The sequence below is a fragment of the Copadichromis virginalis genome, linkage group LG20 (genome assembly GCF_057382275.1).
Source record: "Copadichromis virginalis isolate Kocher_CV1m ecotype Utaka linkage group LG20, C_Virginalis_male_GT1.1, whole genome shotgun sequence".
Lineage (NCBI taxonomy): Eukaryota > Metazoa > Chordata > Actinopteri > Cichliformes > Cichlidae > Copadichromis > Copadichromis virginalis.
In genome coordinates this window covers 27,212,779-27,239,160 of record NC_140637.1, presented here as the reverse complement: position 1 = coordinate 27,239,160, position 26,382 = coordinate 27,212,779, and the positions used below count along the sequence as shown (strand labels likewise).

Below are 26,382 nucleotides of genomic sequence, written 5' to 3'. Positions count from 1 at the left end.
CAAAAAAGAAAAAAAGGATATATAGTCCAAAACTTTTATCCTCCACTTCTTCCAAAGAAGTACAGACGGCCAGATTGGAGTTTTTGCCAGGCCGAATCTGGCCCCCGGACCTTATGTTTGACTGGATTAGTAAGCGCTGGCTATCCAAAGAGAACGAGACCCAGGTTAAGTTGCACTTTGGGACACAGACTCCGGAGCTGAAGCAATCTGTCGAGTTTGTCGGAGCTGGTTTCCACACATTTCTAATTTATGGTTAAAGGGAGAAAAGTCATCATTGTTATTCTGTATCAGCCAAATCAAACTGAATTCCTCTGCATCTTCCTATTACAACATCTGCATCCCTGTAAAATAAACATTCCTCTGCGCCTTCATAAAAGGTGCAAGCAGCAGGTTTCTTTAGCATGTACACAAAATCAGCCACAGGTCACTGCAGACGGTGATGCTAGAAATCTAATGTGATGTAAAACTAATACACAGGGTTACCTATTAAATCACATCTGCTGGAGAGTGCGTGTTTGTATTTAGTCGTCACGTGTTTGTTTGTTTTAGAGCCAATGATATAAAAATGTAATCAGATATTTGTTTTTTCCTTCACATGCAGGGCTGGATAGAGACTTATAACTAAAAACTGTAAAGCTAGACAGCGCAAAGATACAAATGAGACACCGATGTGGGCGATGTTAGCCACATCTCTGTCCAGGGTTTTGAAGTCGCTTATACTGACGTTTACTCAGTTCATCAGTTTACAAAAAAAGTTATGCGGTTCAACCAAATTAGAGCTAAATGCAGTGAGAGTTTTTGTAGCGTCTCCAAACGTGTTCACCAAGAATTTATGTACCAGTTTAAAAAAGAAAAAATTCTTTGCCTTGTTGAATTGCACTATAATGGCCTTGTTCAAACATGTTTAAACGTCAATAAAAGTTTCAGTAATGTAACAAAGTGATTGTTTTGATTTCTACGTGGTGGTGGTCCATAAGTGGATTTGGTGTCACTCTCAGGTAAGTCAGTGTTTAATGAACAAGGGTAAAAATGTAAAATGTTAGTGTTACAATGAAGGGAAATGTCCTGTCCTGCAAGTAATTTTACTTTATTTTTAAGTAGTTTTATATCATGCTTCCTGCAAATGTTTTGTATTGCAAAGCTTTAATTACTTATTTGAAATATGAATCTAAAACATTATGTTGTAGTATTTCAGCTCCAGCTCCATTATTACAGTGATATACACGTTATATACATGAATCAGTAATTATTACTCCAGTAATATAATGTTTAGTACTGTTAAAGAATCTCTCACGTGAATCTTGTGGAGGACGTTTTCTTTTTATCGTTCGTTTGCAGACCTGCTGCTGTGCTCGGGATCTCTGTCGGCCCCGTTTTGGCCCAGCTTTAGCTGTTGGACTGATCTCCTCACATTCGACTCTAGAATGTTTTGGTACACAGAGGAGTTCATGGTCGACTCGATGACTGCGAGGTGCCCAGGTCCCGTGGCTGCAAACCAAGCCCAAACCGCCACGCTGACAGCTGGTATGAGTTTGTGCTGATATGCCATGTTTGGTTTTTGCCAAATGGGCACTGAGCATTATGGCCAAACATCTCCACTTTGGTCTCTAAAGAGGCATTGTTCCAGAAGTCTCCACTAAGCCGTGCTGCCGTGTTCTTTTTTTCCTCCTGGCAGCCACACTTGTAGCTTTTGCTTTTTCAGTTTTCTGCTCCTGGGAAGATTGACAGCAGTCTTGAATGTTTTTCACTTGTTTCTCAGCATAAGATGATGCACTTCAGATTGTTTGGTCAAGTGACTGATTAGTATCTGACTGCTACTTACACTCTTAATGGGAGCAGTAAGATGTACTTTCCTCATAACTGCATATGATCCTGTATAATGAGAACCTTTGTGCAATAAGGCTGCTGCTTTAGTTTAGATTAAAACTTTCATTTAAGAGTCTAAATTCCTTGTTTGACCACTTGTCAAAAGTTCTTGTAGCGTGCTGCTTTTTCACGTAACCTCAGGGATGCACCTGGAGCAGCTGCACTGCGTTATGGCTCTAAAGCAGATCGCTTGTAGTCCCACCAGACCCACCGCAGTGAGTTTCAGACACTTCCCAGAAGTGGCAATTCACACTGCACCACTTTAAACGGTGCCAGGTCTTGTTTATTTTCCCCCCCAACTGACGCCAGGTCACGCTGCAAAGAACAGATGAGGAGGGTCCAAGGAGAGTCTGGTCAGATTTCAAAATAAAAGACCCCATGAGAACTTAATGTGTGTGAGGTGCACATAAACATGAAAATAATACCACAGTTTTTAAACAGTGGTCCCTTTTTATTTGTGTATGTATATATTTCTTTTATTGTGTTTCAGTGATAGTTTTCCTGGACAATGAACTCCTAATTCAGGCTAGTGAAGTCATTCTTGCATGATTAGGATCTTAGCTTTTGGTCTGGGGTACAGATGCAGAAGACTGTAGGAGGGGAGTTTCTCTAGCCATTCCCATCTGCCTCTGACACTGCTTTGTCTTTCCCGCTTATAGATGCCATTACAAGGCTAACTAGGATTTCTGTGATATGTCTGAATAATATGAAACCAAATAAAACATCAGCCAAACTTTAATGCGAAATTACAAAAGTACATCACAGTTTTTGAAAACAATCTTAAGCAGTATGTCAAAAGATACTCAGAGTTTATTTATACAGTAGCGGGTCAGGCTGTTTGGTCCCCTGGCTTAAAATGTTACAATAATTTTGTCCAGTTTTAACTTGTCAGAAGTGGAAACAAATGATCATTAGTCTCTTACAGTTCAATGCGTTCATGGTTACATATGTGACAAATTAAAGGGAAAAAACAAAAACCTAACCCACGCAGTGAGAGGTGGCTGTGTGCTAGTCTGGGTCCACCTGTAACATTTCCATCCTGGTGGAAGTCTTCTTCTGGGTGACAGTGCCTCCACCTGGACACGAGGGCTCACAGTGGTTTGAGGGTGAAAATAAAGTTACTCATAGGCTGCGGCTTTCACAATCAACACATCTCAAGCCAAATGAACGCCTATGGGAGATTCTGAACAAGCGTTTTAGACCGTGCTCTCAACTCGCTCACCATTAAGCTACCTGAGTCAATGCCAAGGTGCATTAAAGCTGTAGGTTTTTCCTTTAACTGTCATCCATCTGTGGGATCAAGAACTCAAAAGTCACAGCTGGATTCTTCTGAGAAAAGAAACCAAACTTATTATTTTCTACTTTGTCTTAATTCAGAAACTTTTCAGTCACAGCTGAGCTGCAGTCTAATAAGACCGTGCAGTCGGTTTCTCATGACAGCAGTTTGATAATGAAGCATCCGATGAAAATACAAAATTACAAAAGTCGCGTACACAAAAAAAAAACCAAAAAAAAAAACATCTATTCTGTGACTCATAACATTTGGGTTAAAAATATTTATTTAAAGGGGAATCATTTTAAATATCTTTTTAAAAAAAATTTGATTATTCTAAATGTCGTGAAAGAGGCTGCAACTTTATATCACGAAGAGAAGAAGAAACTGTCTGAAAAAGGAGGAATGGCAGAAGATCAGTTAAGCGTCCGTGGATGTCGTCGTTTTGGCCGAGAGCAGAAAATTCGCTTTATACGTCCCCTTCTTCCTCCTCTTCTTCCTCCTCGTAGTGTCGGTTACGTTTAATCAGCTCCTCCACCGTCAGCTCCTCATGCTCTTCCTCGCTGTCCCAGAAGCCCACGTCCTGAGACGACCGGCTGGCCTCCACCTCTGCCTCCGGAGAGGAGACTGCAGTCGGCTCAGTTGGAGTCTCCTGAAGTTTAGCATCTGGCATGTCTTCCTCCAGCACGCCTCCGTCTTCCTCCTCCATCTGCTCCTCCTCTTCACCTTGTCCTCCTGCAGCGTCATCGAGATCCTCCTCTGTGGGGAGATGATGGTCTGTAGCGTCTTCGCTCTTCATCTCCTCTTCCTGTTCTTCCTCTCCGGAGCTGGTGTGCACATCTACACAGCTGTCCTCGGTGGGGGTTTGGCTGTCTGACGACTGGCCGCCGTGCTGGAGGTCCATGCTGGCGGGTTCAGGACTCGGCTGCCGCTCTACCGGTGCACTCTGCTTTTTGGGCTCAGGAGCAGGAGGGCTGTCAGGTTGAGCTGCCGCGGTGAAGGGCATGCTGCGCTCCTTCAGGGGGGTGTTTCGACGCAGAACAGGCGAGCCCCTGGCTTCCTCTGGTGGTGTGGATGGGGAGTCTTCCTCTGGAGGCCACTTGGCTCTGATTGGTTTACCCGTGGAGACTACCTCCGTGTTGGCGGCAGCTCCACCGCGGCTGGGCGTGTCCTCAGGCTCAGTTTTTGGTGGCCAGGAGATCTTCAGCCTGCGGGTCTCTGTGGGTTTGTCAGCCTTCTCTGAGGAACCTTGTCCCAGAGCCTCCATGGTGGCTGTCAGGACGTTGACTTTAGCCAAGGGTGAGTCCTCCACACTGGGGCTTTCCTGGTCTGAGGGTGTGGCCGGGCTCTGGGCTGTTGGCTTGGTTACAGATGTCGGCGAGGCCTCAGCGCTCTCGTTTTTGCCCTCCCAAAGTTCCTTGTGCGGCCGGTGGCCGAAGCCCTCGTCGTAGTTTCCTTTGGCCTTGAAGAGCTGGGAGAAGTGCGGCTTGCAGTAGACGCTGTTGTGCAGGGAGGCATAATTTGCCAAACTAGACCAAAACAAAGGACAGTTTAGAGAAAACAGATCTCTTCTAAAAAGAAGTCAAAGTCTTGATCAGGAATGGTTTGAAAGAGATTGTTAACGTGGGTTCATAACAGGTTAAAATGGTACTTTTGAGTAGTTTTGAGAAGGTTATTGGATATTTTTGATGGAATAAATAGAATCAAAATAAACAGCAGAACATATCTTTAAATTCTTTAGATTACTGGGAACACAGGACCTCGAGATAAAGTTTAATTTAGAGGGGTTTTTTTTCTCCAAGTAACCCTACAGAAAAGCTTTAAATGCAGTAAAATCCTTTGTAAATGTTTGCCTGGGTGTATTGTCTGACCCGATCTGCTGTGGCCTCACCTGAGTTTGGTGTTGCAGTGTGAACAGCGGAAGCAGGAGCTGTGGTAAACGTTCTGGTTGGCCACGAGCCTCTCCAGAGGATAGACAGTCTTCAGGCACGATGCACAGGTCTCCCTCACCGGCAGACGGAAGTTCTGCACACGCATAAACATGATTTCCCCCCATTTTTAGTCACATATGGGCACCAACAATGACTGCTGAGCCCATCAACCCTCCCCAAAGCTACTCTGTTAAAGTCTAAGAATAAAAATAAGGAGGTGGAGATTAGTGTAGGGTGCACAGGTGTGTGTGAGGTGTAAATGTTTGTTGTGAGGGCTCACCCTGGGAGTCTTTGACTGGGACGAGTCTTTCTGATTGGAGGACGCAGGAGTGCCGGGTCCTGAGCCTGAGAGAGCAAAATAAGAAAAAAAATTTAAAAAAAAAAAAGAAAGGCAGTAATGCAGAACCAACACTAGAGGGAGCCATCTGCATATTTGATAAAGCCCTTCCACTTACAGGATTACAAACTAAAGCCAAGGACGGACAGTTCATACCGAGACGTGAGAACCTCACTTCAACTTTTCATCACGAATTATCTGCAGAACTTACCGTTGGTCTCTGAGGTGAAAATTCTCCTGGTGTTCGGTTCAGACTCTGGACTCTGAAACGGGAGAAGAGATGTGAAAGAAACAAAACAAAAAAACATCACACACTGACACACGTTTAGATAAATGCGTGTCGAGATGAGCCGAAACTGATGCACTGGAACAAAAACACCTTCAGGCTATAAACTCTCACCATGTCCAGAGTGCACGGGGGGACGTTCTCCTTCTGCTTCCCACTGAAACCATCCAGCTGATCATCCTGAGCAAAACAAGAAGGACGAGTGGAAAGTTAACAACGGAATATAAGCCATCGGCATCACCTGCTTCATAAGAGATAAACCTACTGGGTATCACCTGTAGGGTTATTGTTAGCAGAGCATCCACAATGCTGCACACTGTGTGGGACTGCAGTGTCTTAGGTATATGTGCCATTTGGCTCCAAGTAATTTTTAAGTATACAAAACAGATGTTTAAACCTATATCAGAGAGAGCAGTCACTGCCTGTTGACCAATAATGCAGCTGGTCAACAACTCCAGGAAAAAGTAGGTCCACAAAAACACAATTACTACATGTGCATCTTAATCATGCAAATATCTTTGCTGGGATCACATGTAAGGAGTCATTTTGTTTCAACTTGCTTCCATTAGCTAGTTTGTCTCCAAAAATCATCCTAGAAAATACAAAATTCCCCAGTGCTCTGCCCCACGGGTGTCCATTCAGGCCTGGAATAATTCAGGAACATCGGTGTGGTGGTGATGGCACAGAGTTCACAACCCAGCTCGGCTCCACAGAGACCGATTTACACTGTTTGTTTGGAAATACTTTAGCTTTTTGTCAGCGGGCAGTGTGATTCTGCAATCTTAACTGCGCTGTCTAAATAATAAATAGGCTCGTGTTACAAGCGTCATGCACCCAAAGGTCATGCATGATTCATTTCCTGTTTCACGTCGAGGAAAAGATAACAGCTGAAGCATGTTTTTCACAGCAGGGCTCGCTCAGGCCACTGAATGTCCATCCTCTGTAACTTAACCCAATTATTTTATAATGTGAAGGTATGCAGATCTTTTAAGGGCACATTTTTTAAATTCTCTGGTTGATTTGTGTTATTTCATATTCAGCTCCAAGACAATTAAATAGGATTATTTCAAATTCACTAACCATGAATACTCCACCAATCTCACTTTTATTAGAAATTTATAAACCAGAAATGAAAGTTTCCAGTAAGGCACAAAAAGCTCACATTGACTGAAGCAGGAGGGACTTCCTGTTTGGAGATGGCTGCTTGATAGAGGGCCATCCGATCACGGAGAGGCGTGGACTCGGCGAGGCTTCCATCTGCAAAAAAAAAAACACACAACACTAGAAGTTATTGCCTAACAAACACTTCAGCTATTTTAACTCATCTTTGTGGGCACATCATGTCTGAACAGTGTTTTCTGTGCTTGCTGTAACCTGCAGACGCCACTTTTTTTGTTACAGTTCATTAATTGCTGTGAATGCAGGCTGATGACGGGAACACGGGGTCAGGAGCTGCGTGCAGTGTGGAGGGAAACTGTGGGTTTGTCTCTTCCTGTGCTCTCTTAGGCAGTGGGCTGATCACAGCGCTTACACAGCAGCCCGTGTCGTCACTTCTGAGCTTTTTCATTTCGGGGAAGGATGTAATCCATCCAGGAAGATAGCAGGAAGAGACTCTTTGTAAAGAAAAATCCCAAAGACTTTGTAAATCTGACACCGTTAACGAAGAGCTCCAGTTTACCTTTGACATAGCAGATGTCTTTCCGTTTGTTTTTCCATCGCTCATGTTTTTACTGTATGTGGTTAAAATGACTGCATACGCACACGAGGTGCCTTTTTTGGCTGTCATCACAAAAGTCAGACAGCTGCTGAGACCAAAACTGAGCTAAAAGAGGCCGAACTCTGCATTTATATCACATCAGGGGACTCAAATGTGACTCCAAACATTAAAACCGAAGTATTATTCACCAACTGACTGCTCTTACTGCAGACCTTCACTTCATCATTTTCCTGATACAAGCTGTTTAAAGTCAGCCTCTTTTTAAGCCAGACAGCATGATGCTCAAGAATAAAAATAATCTCTGTAAACAGAACTCAAAGGGATCTACTTGATTCTGTTTGGTCAAAACTGCTCTGCCTAGAAAGTACATTTGAGCAGGCTTGCATTATATGCAGGTAAAGAGATTAAAATAGAGGGAGGGCATTTGCCAAAATGCGCCAGATACCTAACAGCTATTGACAATAATAAAGCTTTAAGCTCAGCAAAACAATGTGCAAAACAAAAAGCCTGGGAGCAAATATCCAAGTATTGGCTGTTGCTTCATCAGGTCACTTAAGCATCTACTTTATTTGGTGCTTATGTTACTCAGCTACAAGTAAATATCAAAACTATCACGATCGTCTCAGAGTTGACCAATTTGTTAGCAGAGAGCCACACTTCTGGTTTATACCTGAATTCTAGGAAATTAATCATCTGTGCATTTATTTATTTATTTATTTCTACCGTAGCCGTATACAAGATTGATAAGACAGCTAATCATGAACCTAAACAATGAGAAGAGCAGCAACAACACGCTTCTATAAAGCTGAAGTGGACCGCAGAGTCAGCAGCTTTCGCTCTACTGAGGAGGTTATGTCACGGATTCTGGGTTTACTAAAAATGAGCCCTTTAAGGTCACATGCGGGGGCTCGTTTTCTCAGGTTTCTCCTCAGTCATTTAAAAAAGAAAAAAAAAGAAAAGAAAAAAGGATGACCTGCCTCTTACATGTCAAAGAGTTTCACTTCCTCTTTAAATTAAAACCACCATGAACCATTAGCCAATGAAATGACTGAGTGCGCCGTCTGAGTCGCATGTGGTGTGGAGGATATTTTAAGATTCGGCAGAGGTGCGAAGTAGCGCACAGCTGTCTTTTTATCCACCGACAGCAGTTTTTGAAGATGAAGCCATTCACCGACTTACATTCAGCTGAGATGTGTATTACAGAAGGTTTCCATTCTGCCAATAATAAAACTGTCGCTTACTTTTTTGGTATTTGATGACATTAAAATTTTGTCCACATCTAAAAAGAAATGCGAGGCTCGCTCATAGATAGAATAAAGCACATAATAAGAAACATGCAACACTAATTTCACATCAGCCGTTGCCGTCTAGGTCATTTGGTGTGTGTTGTCGATCACCTCTCAAACAAACTGCCCCCTAAAAACCCTGAAAGCACATTAAAGAGAAGCATGTACCTCCTAGTAGTTGGTCCATGCTGCCAGTGTTTCCTCGGCCTGTCTGCTCTCTGGATGCCTGCAACGTAAAAACAGACAGATGAAGAAAACAAACCGACATAAGGCAAAGAGATGAAAACACATGCAGTCCTTTGATGCTCACATGTTTCACCTGGTAGAGCCAACAGGCTGCAAGCTAAAGCCCGGCCATCAGAAAGATCAAAGAGAGACCGAGGAAATGCAAAGGTAAGAGAATCACAGAGGTCAAGAGCGGCACAGTGTTTGTGCAGTCCAAACCACTTTAATCCCCTTATGAGCTCAGTGTCTGAGACAAGACACCCCGTCTGTCCTCAGCCACCAGCCAGAAAACAAACCGATCACCTCTCTGCTGCAGGGCAGAAAAGAACACCTGCTGCTTTATAACAAAGGAGCATCTGCCCAGAACGTGGGGAATTCCCCAGTCGGACATCTCCCCCAAACTTCAGGGCACAAAATCATCCGTCTCATGCCATTTAAGGTACGGCTTACGCAACGGGACAAACAGCGGCACAGCACATTTAGCCTTTAGGCTGCAGGGGCCACGGGGAGGATTTTGGCTTCGGCCCGAGTCCTGACAGGCTCGGAGCTCTGCAGGCTTCGGCAAGTCGAGCTCAGGAACATTTCACAACATAAAGCTGAGGCAGAGTGGCCTTACATCATGGAAAAAACTGGATGAAAGTATGTTTGAGACAAGTTAAACCTCATTTGTGTAACACATTATGCATTTCCACTTTATCTTCTCTAAAAAAATAAATGCATGAAGGTGAAAGAAGAATTTATTTAACAAGCGTTCAAACCTCCAACGAGCATTATCTGTACATCTTATCTGTTATGTGCCACAGAGTCAGTGAGTGGGAACTGTGCGTATTTTGAAAAGACAAGAACAAGTTTTCAGTTAGACTGACCGTGAACCTGTGTTTGTGTAAAGATGTTTTAGAACAAAGTGCTAAACGCCTGATATGACAGATGCGTTCCTTAAACTACACACTGGAGAGTTTTTGGTCTTCAAAGACTTTTTATATGTTGGTGCAGCGTCTGCAGTGATCCGTTTTGGTGAAGAGAGCTGAACGTGGAAGTGACGCTTCGAGTTACCAGTCGATTTCTTTCCCACCATCTATGGCCTCGAACTGGGTGTAGAAGGAAAGATCGCTGACAAGTGGTGGAAATGATCTTTCTTTGAAGGTCGTCTGGGTTCAGTCTTAGAGATAAGGTGAAGAGCTCAGTCGTTCAGGAAGGCTTAGTAACGCTGCTACTCCTCCACACTGAAATGAGGCTCAGGTGATTCTCATTCTCATTAGGATGTCTCCTGGACAACTTCCAGGTGAGGCATCTCTGGCATGCACACCTTGGATGAAACCCCGGAGCGCACACATAACATGCTTGAGAAACTTAGTCTTTTAGTTGGCTTGGGAATACCTTACTGTGCTACCTGCGGGAAGCCTGAGCATCTCTGCTCAGACTACGGCCCTGTGACGTGGACCCAGATGGATGTTTACATTAAACACATAAGAAAATTTCATTTTTGAGGTCAACTCAGTGCAAATGTCCACCCTGTCTAAAGTAAATGAAAGTGGAGACAGCGTCCACAAAAAAAAAAAAAAAAAAAAAAGTGTTGCACTGGGAAAGTCCAGCCTCATCCTTTAAACTTTCGTGTTCCCTCTTTGTGGGAAAACCTTCACAATGTTCAACTGCTGCTCACTAAATGGTGCCAGAGAATGTCACAATTACAAAAAAGTGGTGAGAGTTCAGCAAAAGGTGATAGGAAAGGTGTTAAATCCTCCAGCAAAATGAGAGAAACTGCAAAATCAGATAATTCTCTTCACATTGAATAACTCACATGACTCTAATAAAAAAAAAAAAGATTATAACAGCTTAAAGAAGCAGGATTTCCAAAGCTCGCACCTCTAGGCTTAACCTCTACCCCTTTAAAAACTGAGCAGTGACAACCAGATCATCACAGATGATGTAATCTGAGGGCGGGTAAGGGGCAAATCTGAGAGTCTGAGTCAGGAGTGAGTTCAATAATTAATAATGCACATTATGGTTAAGAAAGAACTGAATCATCTGCTGTGAACAGGAAAACACACCAACACTCAGGCCCTAAGCGGGGCGTTAAGAACAGAAACGAATCACAACAAAGGAAACAGTCATCTTCATAAGAATGGATCTATTCCCCCGGGTGGATTAGCTTCCACAGACCGGAGGTGCAGCTTTGTGGATGAAGGGGAGGATGAGGAGGAGGGGGGTCCGAGACTGGTTTGCATGCATGTGTGTGCATGAGGGGTTGAGTGGCATGTAAACAAGCATACGAGGCCAGGTTGTGTCTCGAAAGGCTGGATCAGTGGGCCAGACAAAGAATCTGATGCTAATCCTGATACTATTAAAGCTCCTAAACAGACAGACCGAGCGAGCTTCAGTTCCCCTCATGACCCCACCTCACACACACCAGAGTCTACCAGAGACAACGACTTCTTCTTACACTAAGACTTACCCAAACAAAGAGCAGGAAGGCACCTGCGGCATCAGTTAACACCCTTTAAAGGTGTTAATATACCCAGTTCAAGCCACACAATAACACTGTTTTTAAAGTGAGCTGACACAGTTGAAAGGAGCTACTGATAAAGTCCATAAAGTGGACTCTGAGAAGCCTTAAAAGGCCCCTTTCAGCTGCTGCGCAAACATCCTCGTCCAACACAGAAGTCAATAAAATAACAAGCAGGGAAAGTAAAAGTGGAGACTGTCTCAGAGCCAAACAAAGAAAGCCACAAACACCATATGTCATAGCTACCTCTCGCGAAGACAAATGAAGAGGGAGGACAAAAAAGCCACAGAGGATGAGGAGTCGGCGGCGAGACCGAGGGGAAGGCGGTTCTCACGGAGTTTGATCGTGTGTTTGAATCCAGCACCGGCAAGACCTGCAGCTCCAGAGCGGGGAGGCACAGACTGTGGCTTATCGCAGGGGAGATGTGGGGTAGGACCCTCTGGAGATGGCTTTAGGGGAGGGGGAGGAGGATGAAGGGCAGGGTGGGTGGGAATATTCGAGGCGACAAGGAGCAGGTGTTCCTAGGGGGTGCTGCTCAAAGAGGGGTGTGGTCGGATGAAGGTGGGGATGATGACGGGAGTGTGCCGTGGTTTTACAGATGGTCTTTCTTTCTTTTCTTTTTTTTCTTGTTTAAGTGTTTCACAGCCCCCCAGCATCAGAATAAAGCTTTGGGCCTACAGAGAGGAGCAATGTGGGGCAGGAGGGAGGCGGAGAAGCAGCAGCTGGTGCAGTAAGGGGGGGTGACTCAGGGAGGTGACTCAGGGAGGATAGGGAGGCTGGGGCTGAGCTGGGCTGTGTGGGAGGGAGGAGGGGTGAGGGTCAATTAATTTCAGAGTGCATGGAGTCGGCCCAGAGAGGGGAGTGGATGTAGAGGGGGGTGTTTAGATAAGAGCTGGAGGAATGAACGCAGACAAACTCTTTACCGATCTGTTAGTGCGTTTAGCTTTTAGCTCAGAGAGGCCAATGTGAGCATGCTCACAGTGATGATGCTAACGTGCGTCACACAGACGACGATGAGGCTGGAGAAAGTCGATTTTGTTTGAGTAAATCTTCCTAAATATCCCCCAAATTATAGGTAGTGAATATCGATTCTGTTACTAAAGATGGTATAAAAAAAAAAAAAATAGGCGGAAACACCGTGATGTCACATATTGGCTAATTAAATCTCAGACTCAAAACTAGTGACCGAGCCCATAAAATCATCAGGAAAATATTTACGGGGGTTAAATAAAAATAATGAAAGCAATTCCACACTGGCTTCATTTGTCAGATCCCAAAGCTACGTCTGTCTGTCACACCATCTAGGACTCCCAGTAATTCACACGATGGTGATATTTTTTGCTAATGTGTGTCCACAGTTGGACAAATGCAGAGGTTTTTTCCATTTTATTATTAGGCATCCCCACCCCTTTGATATGAGGCATAAAGCAAGCAGCAGCAGACAATTTCTACAAAAATCAGCCTGCATTAGCAGAATGCTAGGACATGCATCAGGTTTTAATTAAATTCAGACTCATTTACTGGTAAATGGAGTGGTACTTATAGAGTTAAGCACTTAAAGCACACGGTTTTATCTACGCCCATGTGTTCAAACATCCACTCACACCGATTCAAAAGGGGCAACTCCAAGAAAACTTCAGCATGCAGAATGAAGGAGTCGATTGATTGGCAGACAATACCATATTTGCAAAAACAAACTTATCGTGCATCAATTTACGCAGAAAAAGTACTAAATACTAATTTTCGCTGAGGACCACCTCATGTGCAAACATCACAACATCAAATTTCAGCTAATAGTATAGCAGTACTAAAAAAAAAAACCAAAGGAAAGTTAGGTCCAAGATAAAGAGCGCTTAGCATCTCCATAATGATCTGAGATTTATCCGAAATGAATCCAAACTTGCCAATATAAGCAGTCTTATCACTTGGGGACTTTCCGAGTCCAGGAGCATTGGGATTACTCATTTTGCTGCTTGTTTGAAACACTTTCTGTGCAAAATACACCACACGTCATGCTTGGCCGAACAGCCAAGTTTTTGTTGCTTTTACACTTTTCCTATGTCAGCGCCAGTCAGCACACAGTGGAAATTTATAATATATGTACTTAAAAAAATAAAAATAAAGTAACACTTTTAAGACTGTAAAAGGAGAGATTATGATGATGATTTTGACCTGGACCTGAATGCTTAAGTGCAAAACTGACATTTTGGTGTCCGGAGAACACATTTTGGTCAAAGCTTTAGTGATTGCTGATATCAGTCCATGATTTCATACCAAATATATTCAGTAGTTGTTATGAAAATGCTCATGACAGTGCGAGAAAAAGCCAGGGGACATTAGGGGTATTAGACCATTCACCTCAAAGGAATTGCCATCCAAGATAACATGACTTCAAAGAAAAGAAGGGTGGAGGTCTTTGATGGGTGGCAGTGAGGGTTAAGAGAGAAAACAGGGGCGAGGTGGAGCTGAGGAGCAGAGAGTGGAGCACAAGGGTGATTGATGAGGTGGGGAGGGGAGGCGGAGAGCTTTGACGGCCTTGGGGGGAGACTGTCTGACGAGGCTCAGAGTGCAGATCAGCTGTCTGCAGTCATGAGTCTGCCAGCCTGCTGCACCATGACATCATCTGCCCCGTGAAGGGGAGCTCAACAAAGAAGCAGAGAGCCCGCCTCGGCCCTACAGTGGAGCCTATTGTACAAGCCCCGGACACTGTGTCTACAGAACTGTATAGATCCTGTATTTCAGCTCGAGGATTTCCCCAAACAAGCCCTCCTTTGGAAGGACAACTATGCAGCGAGCAATAAAAAGACTCCTTCCCTCCAGCTCCCCAGAGTGCTCCTTCATCTCACTTTTTAAAAGCCCACATAGGAGGCGGGTGTGGAGAGGAGAGTGGCGGATGTCTTTGTTTAAACGCCACGTTTTACTGCACATTTCTTCATCCCATGTTTCCTTACAACCCCTTCTTTGTCCTTTGTTAACAAAAAAAAAAAAAAAGTTTCCATGAAGAATCAGACTCTTAAGCCAAAACTGAGAGAGTCAATCCTGCTCAGCATTATCTGTGCATCTTCCTCCTCTGTGCCACATTAAGACCTTAATATCCAGGTGCCATTCATTTGTATTAATGGCACCTGGATATTAATTTAATCTCTTCCTGGACTGAAAACCAAAGCTGCACTTCCTCAAATTGCCACTTGAAGGTGGAGTTCATCCCCACTGACCTACATTATAAAATGTCCAATTTCACAACAGAATTAGAATCAGTATATGGAAGCACCTTAAAGCAGCGGTCCCTAACACCGGGCCTCGGACTGGTACCAGTGCATGAATCGTTAGGTACCAGGCCGCGAGAGTTGAGGCTCGGGTATGAAATTTATGGTTTTTAATCTTTTTTTTTTATCGTTTTTATCGTCAACTCTGTTTCCCTGGATCTTTTCCCGTGTGTTTGAAATAAATCTTCGTTTTTTTGGTACCGGTACTGGTTTTAATTTGTTGTATTTATCCGCGACACCTTAAAGACCAGTCTGTGAAAATATTGTCGGACATAAGCAGTTTGGGGACCGCTGCTTTAAAGCATGTTAGCATCAGCTGAAAACTGAGCCGTCCACCTGCTCCTCCAAACATTGGGAGCAGCATGAACACGAAAGCTGAAACTTGAGAGAAAAAAAAAAAAAAAAAAAAAAAAAAAAAAAGAGCAAACACATGGAGATAAAGGGAAGGAAAAACTGGAAGAAACCTCGGGAAGAACCAAGCCTCTTGGGGTAACCAAGATGACAAGAAATAAACCAAAGAAAGCCAACAAATTCACCATTTTCACCTTTTTGTCAACAGTTTATCCTTTCTGGCCTAATGACAATTTATACATTTGTAACATTTTTAAATACTGAGGTCTTCTTCCCACTGAGCACCACAAACATCAAACAATCAAATTTAATAATAGAAAAACTGAACCTCTGTCAAAACTGAGTGAAAGTGAATCAACAGTAAGTGGAGTTGTTGATTTTGTAGGACTGAGAAGAACTGCAGAGCACACGTCTTTCACTGGGTCCCATTATTAACGCCCATTTTATTGTTATGCTGATGACTCAATTATTTTCCCAGTAATCTAAATCAAATCTTATCTCTCTGATATTTAGAGCCAGATGTCTCAAAATTTCCTATGTCCTGGTGTATTTGCCCCCCCGGGGAGCTGGACACAGCTTTTATTTCCAAGTAAGCCGTTTAATCATACCGTGTCTAAATGAATTTTTTCCTCCCTTTCTAGTGGCGTTCTTGAGAAGGTCATACATGCTTTCATTTCCACATCTTTATTAATAAATATTATGTGGTCATGTCTTAAATATTTAACTCACCACTATTAAAGCACTCATTAGCTCACACATATGAAGTTTTTTTTCCATATTTAGTGTCTAATCACCACATTTTTAATTACTGTTCCAGTTTGTAATGAGCCCTTTAACTAGAAGTGTTTTTGTTATATTAGTATTTTTATTATTTTAACCGTTTTTTTGTCTTTTTTAGCATTTGTATTTTAGAATTTCTAACTATTACTTTTATTATTGCTGGTGTATTTATAAGTGGTCATGTTTATTTCAGTATTTTTACATTTACATAACTGGGAGGTCACGGTAGTTAAAGGCTAAACCCCAAATTTAAATTTGTAAAGCACATCGAGTTCGGACTCATCAGTCCACCTCTGAAAGCCTCACAGTGGCTCGTCATAAAATGGTCGCTCTCTATTGAGGAAACAGCGTGGCTCTTGTTAATGTGCCACACTTTGGAGTACGAGCACTTTTCATTTTACACGCCTTGAGCTGATGCATGACTGGACGTCAAATTCCTCGACTTTTATGCTCCACAAACAACAATTAGCTGCCTCGGGGAGCACGAAGCAGAGATCTCTCAGGGATCTTTGCAGAGAGAAATGTGCGAGTCAGCTGAGTGTGTGTTTCTTTTAAAGGAGGAGGATGTGAAGTGGGGCTACACCATGTGACTATCAGCATGACGGCACTGGGGGGGATCTGACTTCTTTGAGAACAAGTGGACAGTTTTAGGAAGCCCAGACTACTAACTTATCTTCTCAATTTCTGATTCATTTTAATGTATGATGCTTCATCAGAGGAAGGCACACGAAGCTAAACTAGGTACTCATGAAGATTTTATTCCACAGCTTACTCTACTTACAAAGTTTCTATATTAAGACTGAAAATAAAAATATATTTCACTGAAACAGAAACGCCTAAAAGTTGAAATGAGGGCAAACTCACAGAGAAGCAGTACTTGCCTTTTCTGGGCTTTCTCCTTTCTCGAACATCATCTTGAGGCTGTTGAGGGGGATGCTGGGCTTCTCGCACTCGGGCACTTCAGCTGCCGATGCCGCCGCTCCCTCCTGCTCCTCTGAATCTCTGCTGGGCTTCGCCTCCATGTCCGTCATGTCCTGGCTGGTCTCTCTGGTTACTCTGTGAACCTGGATCTCTGTATCCTGGTCCTGTGAGAGTACTGTAGTTTTTAGGGAGTCTTGCTGAAGCTTGATTTGGGATGAAGGTGCAGATCTGGAGCCTGGTAACGTGCTGACTGGAGTCAGAGGGGCCTGAGATTGGGATCTCTGGATGGACGGCGGTTCCTGCTGTTGCTGCTGCTCCCAGCGTTTCTTTAAAGCACTCAGGTTCCCGCCACACAGTGTCGAGGGTAGAGCTTCCACAACCTGAACAGGAAACAGTCACTCGGTTAAATTTTTTACCTCTGTAGCATCAAAGGTGAAACAGTTTTATAACTGTTAGTTTCAATAAATCTTAAGACTCTTTATCTCAATGTCAATTTAATTAACACCATCTAGGTTCATTTTCCTCCCATCCTCAAAAAACAAAACAAGATATGGACATAAAAATATTGGATATGCAAAGACTGAAACATATTTCCAAACAATACAGAGCATTTCTGATTATACATCCAAAACCTTTCTGCTGTCATATTTTGTTTGTGTGTCAGGAAACAAGAAAAGATTCATATCTGAAAAGACAACTCGATGTGGGTCAGATGCACAAGTCTGTAATGCGCTGCAGTGCAAGTGCAGTTTTCTGTTATTGTAAGAAAGTCCTGGGGAAAAAAAAGTCATCTGATGGTAAGCTTCAAGTGTAATTTTTGTCCAGATAACCATTCAAAACAAGTGTAGCATCACATTTTTAGAGGGAGTACACGCTAGAATACGTCTGATGTTTGTGCAAATTAATCAACTGTTAAATCACCTGACGAGTTTGGCTTTAAGCCTCCAGGTCACAAGAGCCTAAAAAACTGATTTAAGCATAAAAAGTCTATTAATTTATATTATTTACTGAAAAATGTCACAAAAACAAATATAGACTCTATATGTTAAGAATCTTGAATCAGAAAACCTGTTGAGTGTCTGCTTAAAAATGAATCAGCAGTAAAGATGTTTCCACTCAGTAAATAAATCACCCAATGAGCTGGACTTTAATGCACGAGAATGAAGAGATACAAGAACTACAAGAACCTGGGACTGACCCGACTGTAGCTGTAGCTTTCTGTTGTTTTGGTCATTTAAGACTCAGATGCCTCGTTTATCTATGACGGTTGTTCTAAACACGAGTTAGTCCAGCTCTTATCTGTCATTTCAGACGTTTTTATCGTCACTTTGGGCACCAAGTATCTGCCTTCAGGCTTCTGAAGCAGGAAATCTTAATACTCCATGGTTCACTGCAAAACATTACAATGCAATCTAATTAAAGTCTGCATGCATACATTTCACAAAACCTCCCATCCATGCCTTGCTGGTTAACTTTGAGAGTTAACCAGCTCTAGTTTTGTGTATCGTGCAGATGCAATGAGATGAAAAGGTTGCTGGGTGAAGAATTCAAACACAGCAGAGACCACAGAGAAGAAGATAACCCTCATTTTTACTGCCAACCACACAAACAATCACACAACAAACTATGATGACTCACAATTTCTGAGGCTCTGGCAGAGGAGACTCCCACTGAGGGATGCTAGCTGCTCTCAGTCTGTTTTTAGTTTAGTCAATAAATTCCATCAATGCTGGACACACGCCACTTTGACGCTCCGATTTCTGAATGACGCTAAAAACATTTAAACTAAATCAAACAGCATCTGCACTGACATTAAACTACATGTTCGCATTCTTGCAAGCAGAGTGTGCACAGTCTGAGCTAGGTAACAAAAGGAAAAGACATGAAAAGGAAACAGGAAGTCCTGCATGAAAGACAAAAGAGCCGTGAGTTGCTCTGCATGCGCATCTATAAACCTGGAGCTGAAAAGAAAGCTAGAAAAACTTTTTTCCTTTTGTGTGTGTGTGTGTCAAAAACCTGAGAGTGAGGCAGACGACCTGGCTGTCCAGTTGAAAATGCTGTGAAAGTGTGTGTGTGCTGGTGTCTGCTGACCGGCTGGAAGTGCTACAGGCTGTCCCAGATGTGAGAGGCTTGAGAAGTGATCAGAATGAAGCAGAATGAAGCAACTAGCCCCCCCCCCCCCCCCCTTTCTATGACACAGAGGAAAGGAAGGAGGGAAGGAAGGAGAGGGAGTGAAGGGGGCGAAGGGTGAGGGGGCGGGGAGGTAAGGAAGGAGGGAGAGAAAATCAGAAACAGACAGTCGATGAGGGAAAGGAGGGAAAATAAAGACAGGAAATGTGAAAAAGGTAAAGGGGAGGGAGGTGGAAACCTTAAAAAATAAAAACTCTCACAAAGAACTGCACAGAGCCTGAACCTGGATAAATACCAATCTCCTGATAAGCCTCCCGGGCTGGTATCTACATCTGATGTTTAGTTTAGAGATTGGATTTGATAGGAACACCTTTAGCTCCAGTCTTCCTCTCAGGAAATGAGGGATTGCCAGAGAAATTCGACAGAACTGCCATTCAGCATTTACACGAACAACAACAACAGATTTGACACCTTGAGAAGTTTGACGTGGGGAAGGAATGCAAGATTGTCTTTAATGATGAGATGTTTTGCAACCTGGTAGAAAATACCAGGGAGAGGGGGCGGGGTTTGGGCTTTACAAGGCAACTTCAGGTTTAAGCTCAAGTTTTCAGGGTTAGGAAGGTGTGAGAGAGGAGATCAGCAAAACCCACCACCTACGGACTGATCACTTCTCTGGACCTCATCGCACAGGAGGGTCTAAGGTTTTAGAGGCAGCAGAGTTTTCTTTGTATTGATGAGGATCAACAAGAAAACTTTGCTTATATAAATCCTCTGGCTGCACGTAGTTATAAAGCAGTTTCACAGTCGTGGCCCTAACATAGTGACCATGTAGTTGGATCCACTTTTCTGATACTGTTTACAAGAACTTTAAAACAAAAACAGAAAAAAAAGACCAGGTAGCTCAAACCAAAGTCTTGCAGAACTAACCCACATGATATACACAGTAACTGAGACCTGCTGTAAAAAGTGGCTCTGATTTGATATTTAATGAGCCTTTAATTTGGTTAAGAAGTAAACTCAAAGCAAAGAGTGACCGGCGTATAAAGCCGCCCGTTTAACCTGAAGCTACGTCCACAGTTACATCTGTGTTTTCCACTTTACTTTCTAAAAAAAACATCCCACCTACAAGGATACATTGTGAAAAATAGCTCCATCCACATCTAAACAAAAATTACAAAGCAACAGGTGATGATTTAACCAACTCTACAGAAATGTTGGCCAATCAGAAGCCTAGTTTAATTCTATTTTCTTTATATAGTGACAAATCATGACGACAGCAGCATCAAAGCTGAGCAAGAAAATATTATCAGGCCAACTAAGACAGCTGAGAGGGGAAGAAGTGAGTGATGTTTGGACAGGCAGTGTGGTGCTACTACTACAACAACAACAACACGTGTGCGTTTGTGAGAAAGCATGTACAAACTGCAGATAATAAGATTAACAGAAACAATATTTGGTTCACATCCACCACTACAGAAAATGCCCTTACACTAAAGAGACATACACCTCTGATGCTGCAAGAACAAAAAATGTCAGAGTTACTTAGAAGGTTTTTACTTTTTACTTCATTTTCAATGACTTAAAAGAAACAAAGGGGTCAAAAGTGTAGAAAAGGCTTCCCGTGTGTGGAAAGGGCCCGAGTCACCACGCTGACCAGGTGTGACGGAGGCTCCTTGTTATCAGTGCAGCAGAACAGCTGATGCCCAAAGCAATAACAGAATAATTTCACTGCTGGAGCTTGCTGCATGCTGGAGATGTTTCCAAGATTATCGTCTCCAAGCAGTTATTTGAGTCTCCGCCAGACTGAGAGCAGTTTAGGGTTTATATTTTAACACTGCATTTGAAAGGCCAAATATTATCCTTTCAACTGCTCTGTTATTAGCTGACAGCTGGAGTTCCCTTAATAAGGCTTTTAATCAGCTTTCAGAATGAGTCACATTACTACAGTCGAGATTTCCACACAGAAACGGAGTAAACAAAGAGCAAGTGAGGTCACTGAACTCCAAATTCTGAGAGAGAACGAGGGTTTGGTCTGTGCATGTCCACATAGTTTTTGGGAAAATGTTAAGAAATGATGCAGCAGAGCATGTGGGTCTACGCAGTAGTTTATACTCGTATGAATATGGGGAATGAGATGCTGCTGATGGGTGAAGTTTTCCCCTCTGTGAATTAAAAATAGAAAGTGTCGAAGCTTTTCAGATTAAAAAATGTGGCACGTTTGGGATACAGGACTCACTGAATGGAGTTCGACTTCTGTGCGTCTGTGTTAACGGCAGCAGCAGCATTAATTAGCAGGTCTAAACATGGCAGCAGGCTGTGTTTTAATGATAGATACTGGTGGTTCTGGTGCAGGGACTACTAGGGTGGAGAGGGTGAAGCACTTTGTTTTTAATTCTGAAATTTAACTTGAGGCCAAGTATTGAGGCCATGATAGAAAACACTTCTTCCACCGCTGGGAAGCAACGAATCGTCACAGACATACAGGAGTGAATTTGAATGTACGCACCGTTTTCTTCTTCTCTATGCTGCCCTCTTCTGCTGCCATCTGGTACCTGTGGAGGACAAAAACTGCTTCAGATAAACAATAACTGAGAGGATGAGGCCCAGTGAGGAAGAAGCAGAACCGCTTCCCAGGAAATTCGTTAGAAAAATAAATAAATGTTCCCGCTTCTCTCCAAAAACAATAAATTAGTTAATGTGTTAAAGTAAAACTGTTTGGAAAAACATCATCACGTGTCGTCTTGCAAAAAGTACACAGAGGGAGTGGATTCATTGTTTCAGAGTGAAACAGATTTTATTGGCCAGGTTTTATTTAAGATAAAGTATTTTAATTGATTGAAGATTCATTTCCTGTTTTGTTTCTGAGACCCCGATAACCAGCAGGAATTTACAAGTCTGGATGGCAGCAAAAAGTATGTGACTTGTATACATTAATATAAGCCATCAATTAATAACCCACAACTAATCCTTTCAACAGAGCAAACATCATCACACAATTAGTGAAACTAATCATTTTCATCTTCTCATCATTTGCCCTGTTAAACAAAGGGAATTATGGTCCTTAATCTCTGTCTTATATTAATGTGTCTGCTGCTGAGAGGTTTACAAGTTTTAACAAGTGACTCGTTCTGCTTAATTTCTCATTTCTTGTGTGTGTCAGGAGAAAGTTGATTTGTTGACAAGCAGGCAAGAACAGGGAAAACAGTGGCAGCGGATTTCGCTGAAGTTCAAATAAAACATCAAATATGAATAACTGTGGTATGAAAAATACAAAATTCTCCACAGTCGACACTTTTTATTGTTCAACGCTTCAGATCTTCAGCCTCAGACTGGCTGCACCACACATTTTAGCCCCAAACTGACAACAAACACGGCCAGTTCGTAGCTGAACCACTGCTGTCCTTCACAGGTGTTTCTACCCGGAGACAAAAATCATGTTTGGGACAGTGAGTCCAAATTAAGTTTGGCTCAAAGCCTCTCAGCTGTGCTGAGGAAACATTAACACTAATAAGCCAGATGTGGCTGTTTCTGCACAGAGCCAACAGCAAAAAGAGACATTGTATCTAATCAATGAGGACAACAGCCAGCTTTAAAGACCGACTCTTGAGTCTTGCACTGAATATTTAAGTTTTGCTAACAGAACCTAAAGACTAGATTTTACATTGCTGGTTATGTGGGTTTGTTTGTTTTTTCCACTCCTACTTGGTAAGGAAAAAAAAATGAGACACTGCAAACATTTATGGAGAAATGATAATGCCATCATAGACTTAATTTGGATGACATTCTTCATTTCCAGCTGCCAAGATAATAGGATAGCTCATGTAATATGAACTTTTGCTTTCAAATCGAGGCAGGTGGTCGGACTTATTCCCAAGTGGGTCTCCTCCGCCTGCTGCAGAGCAGATTTCAGGTTTCATTTACCTGCCAACCCCTGATTATGTTCATTTTTTGTCGTCATGGCTCTTGCAAATAGTGAAGTTCATTCGCATGAAGATTGTCAACAACTTGTAAATGCACTCACTTCCTTATCTGATCTGTGTCTACAGTGTCTTCTTTTTCTTTTGACCCACTGCACACACAAAGGGCAGCTCTAACCAAAAGCTTCTCCCATTTCAGCTGATCAGCAGTTTTCTTCATGTAAATTTACACCAGCAGCATGATGGAAAACCATCTCAGGAGGTTGTCGTAAAGAGTGACCCTGCAAGGTCTCCTGTCTTTAGATGTGAGAGGGCTGCAGAGTTCAATGGCTTAAAAGTTTGTTTTTGTGCATAGTAAGGATAAGTGTTAAATACACAATTAATGTTAATCAGGAAGAAAAACACAAAAACCTGCATATTCCCCACCAACTGACAGACTACTACTATCACCTAGTGGTCAAGTTGATCAACTACCGTGCATTGTCTCATTTTCCAAGTTAGTCACTTGATATGTGGTAAAGGGGGATGCCCTGAATGGTGAGGGGCCTCCATAAAGAATCTGATCCCGTTTTACTCTGTAAAGTCTGAAAACCAGACAGGATGAGTGAAACTGGAGCAATTCGTAAAAGGTCGACAATGTGATAGTCACATCTTTCAAGAAAACGGGAAACTGAGAAAAGCTGAATGGCAAGAAAACGTTGAGAGGAAACCTATGACCTAATTTGTGCTCATGACGAGAGCAGAAAACTCTGAAGTGTAAAAAGTCAAGACAGATCTGCTGAGTGGCTGCTGGTAAATTATTAAACTTAAGGTTGGACTTACTTGGAGAAGCGCTCTGCGATGGCGGTGTTTTTACCCCGGGCAGAGACGATTGACAGCTCTTTGGCGGTGACCCTGAGCGACTGGGATGCCCACTGCCTGCGGCTGAACGGTGCAACGGAGGCCATGTTTGCTGTAGGTCTGAGTGATCGGTCTGCCTGTCAGCTTTCCAGGAACACAAGTCGTACCTCTGAGAGGAGGGGACACAAATAGAAGGAGCACCTTCAGCCAATTAAACACTGAGCTAAGGCAAACGAGCGCGTCGTCTGGTGCCAGCTTTGCTTCCTTTCGCCACTCTAAATCAAGCTCAGAGGAACACCCTTCCTGTGCATTCAAATTTTTATGACACTCATCTCATGGTGCTAAAAACAGTCTGGGTCTGAGCATTTAAATACAGGCTTTTATATCAAGGGAAGCAGTTTGTTCATGTGTAAAACTTCACACAGAATCAATACATTTTGTCACACTGCACAGCTGGTCCATGTTACCACTGCAGCACGGAGCGGCCTCTGCATCTGAGTCAGAAAGTCAATAGACCGCGTCACACAGCCATTGACCATCTGTTCCCTGCTCTGACTGAACGCCAGGGGCGACTACCAGCAGACAAAAAAACAACTGATACGCCTGCAATACAAAAAAAACAAACAAAAAAAAAAAAAAAAAAAAACCCTCTTGTACACACGCTCCCTTTCACAGGAAACACAGACACACACGTCTATACCTGCTTGCCTCTTCTGCAACATCACAGCCTGAAGGCCGTGGGCATGTGACTGCATGCAGCCGTAACGGCACCTCACCGCTAATAACAGTCATCAGAGAGAGCTATCCATGCTCTGGATGAATGAAAGAATGAGACTGGTGACGCAGCCCCCTTGGGGGTCTCTACATCACTCAACAGGTGGACTATAGTGGGATGTTGCCACATTAGGAAAGGTTTGTGCATTACTGCAACACTGTTGAGTGTAACTGGAACTGTTAAGCAACACCCAAAGAAACCTGGGATTTGTATATAAACACTAAGGGACACTAGGCTCAACTCACTATAAAAGAAATTAGAGGTAAATGGTACCACCTTTACAGACAGACACAAACAACCTGCCCGAAACCACATTATGAACCAGTATAAATACATAAATTCACGAGATGTTCATACCAAATTTGTTTTACAAGTTCCAAGTGAAAGAAAACTGAAGGCCCTTTTCAGTTGTAGACGCATTTATATAAGTGAAGACAGGAGTTAGTGCGACTCCATCACTGTCCTCCTGCTGCTACAACTGGTGCAGGTGCTCCAAGATGCAACAATGGGATGTGGGTAATTATCATTTTCATTCCCAAATCAGCTTAGACTTAAAAACCTGTCGGAATTCAGCAGTGACTGCTTGGGTCATGCCTGGCCCATCCCATAATACTGATACAGCGTGCATCGTTTCCAATCATCCAAAAACCCATTCAGGTTCAAACCATCAAACTTGTGACATCATTACCAAAACATGAGTCACCTGTTGCTTCTTATTTAGAATCACTTGTTTCATTTCCCCAGTCATTATAAACTAAGAACTTTCCTACATTTAATGATTCAATGATTCAGATTTTATGCTAATATTAACAAATAATTAGATTAATAATTAAACCAAAATTTTTAAAAAAATGTCACATAAATGAAATGAATAAATGTAGGGCAGCTTAAATATGGCAAAAACCCACCAATCACATTGATTTTGGTCAATATTAAAATAACAGTAATGAAAAAAAAAAAAAAAAAAAAAAAAGGAGCTTTATTAAACTGACAAAAGAAAAAAAAATATTGATGATTAAGTGAATTTCCAGTAACTTTGATTATAATTCTCTGATCTAACCTTGACACAGTCTGGTGTGAGGCGATTTAGACTTCTGAACGAATACACTGAAACAATTCCACAGCACTACATTAAAAAGTCAGAAAAGTGAGGGCGACTATCAACCTGATTTAATTCAATTTTATTTATACAGCACTAAATCACAGCAACAGTCACCTCAAGGTGCTTTATACTGTAATGTAGACCCAACAATAACAGGGTCGACCTTATTATGATGTCTTTAAATGTCATGTTTTGCCCAGCAGTGACTCAAAAACTCAAAGACACCCAACAAAACAGTCCAAAAGCAGCATCCCGCCACCCTACTGAGGTGATAACAGTCAAATGTTAAACCACTGGATTTAGTCTAGCCTGATGCTGCAGTCACGTCATGTGATCACAGCGCTCCCTGCTAAAATACAAATGAGGGGCGATAGCGACTCCAGAGCGTTTCAGGTCACCACTGCTGCTGCCAGATGACAAACAAAGCAGCTTGTAAAACAGAGGCGGCCCATGCAAAGCTGAACTTTAGCAATAAAAACAGTTGAGAACAAAAAAAAGAACAGAGTTAAACTGAGGTGAAAATAAGAGGGGGGCCAGATGTCTGACCTTAAACTTCACAAGTACAAAGACCACAGTGATGCTCGCCTTTAAATTTGATACAGAAAGTTGACACAGTTTAATCTGCCATTTTCCTTCCTAATCACTGAAATTGTAGAAAACTCAGAACAAAAATAGTTTTAAAATAAAACCACCAACCTGTGACTGTCTGCGTTTTGACTCAGCTGTTTCAGAAGCCCACTGCTTGAAAATTTCCTTCTTTTCACTTCCCAGCTGCTTTCATTCGTGCTTTTGAAAAGAAAGGGAAGTAGGAGGAGACTAACCACTCCTATTTAACTCCTCTCAGCCAATAAGAAGCAAGATTCACTTCCACCTGGC

General features: G+C 42.6%; 2 protein-coding genes across 3 annotated transcripts in view; one reads left to right on the top strand and one right to left on the bottom strand.

The window, feature by feature from the left end:
• spryd3 (SPRY domain containing 3) overlaps nt 1–2,650 on the top strand; it is an 85,005-nt gene extending 82,355 nt beyond the window's left edge. The window contains exon 11 of the mRNA XM_085444887.1: nt 1,339–2,650. Within this exon, the coding sequence (XP_085301013.1) occupies nt 1,339–1,464 (126 nt within the window). The 3' untranslated portion in view covers nt 1,465–2,650. The remainder of the gene's footprint in view (nt 1–1,338) is intronic.
• Nucleotides 2,584–26,382, bottom strand: lima1a (LIM domain and actin binding 1a). Of its 2 annotated transcripts, XM_085444884.1 has the most exons (11): nt 26,203–26,382; nt 23,612–23,798; nt 21,379–21,424; nt 16,703–17,122; nt 8,865–8,922; nt 6,856–6,950; nt 5,808–5,873; nt 5,619–5,670; nt 5,351–5,415; nt 5,031–5,164; nt 2,584–4,668 (listed from the first exon to the last, which is right to left on the bottom strand). In XM_085444884.1, the coding sequence occupies exons 2-11, from the start codon at nt 23,734–23,736 to the stop codon at nt 3,609–3,611; spliced, it is 2,121 nt and encodes a 706-aa protein (XP_085301010.1). In that variant the 5' UTR covers nt 23,737–23,798; nt 26,203–26,382; the 3' UTR covers nt 2,584–3,608. The 2 variants fall into 2 exon arrangements, with proteins under 2 accessions (XP_085301010.1, XP_085301011.1); XM_085444885.1 differs by lacking the exons at nt 21,379–21,424; nt 23,612–23,798; nt 26,203–26,382 and adding an exon at nt 17,941–18,736.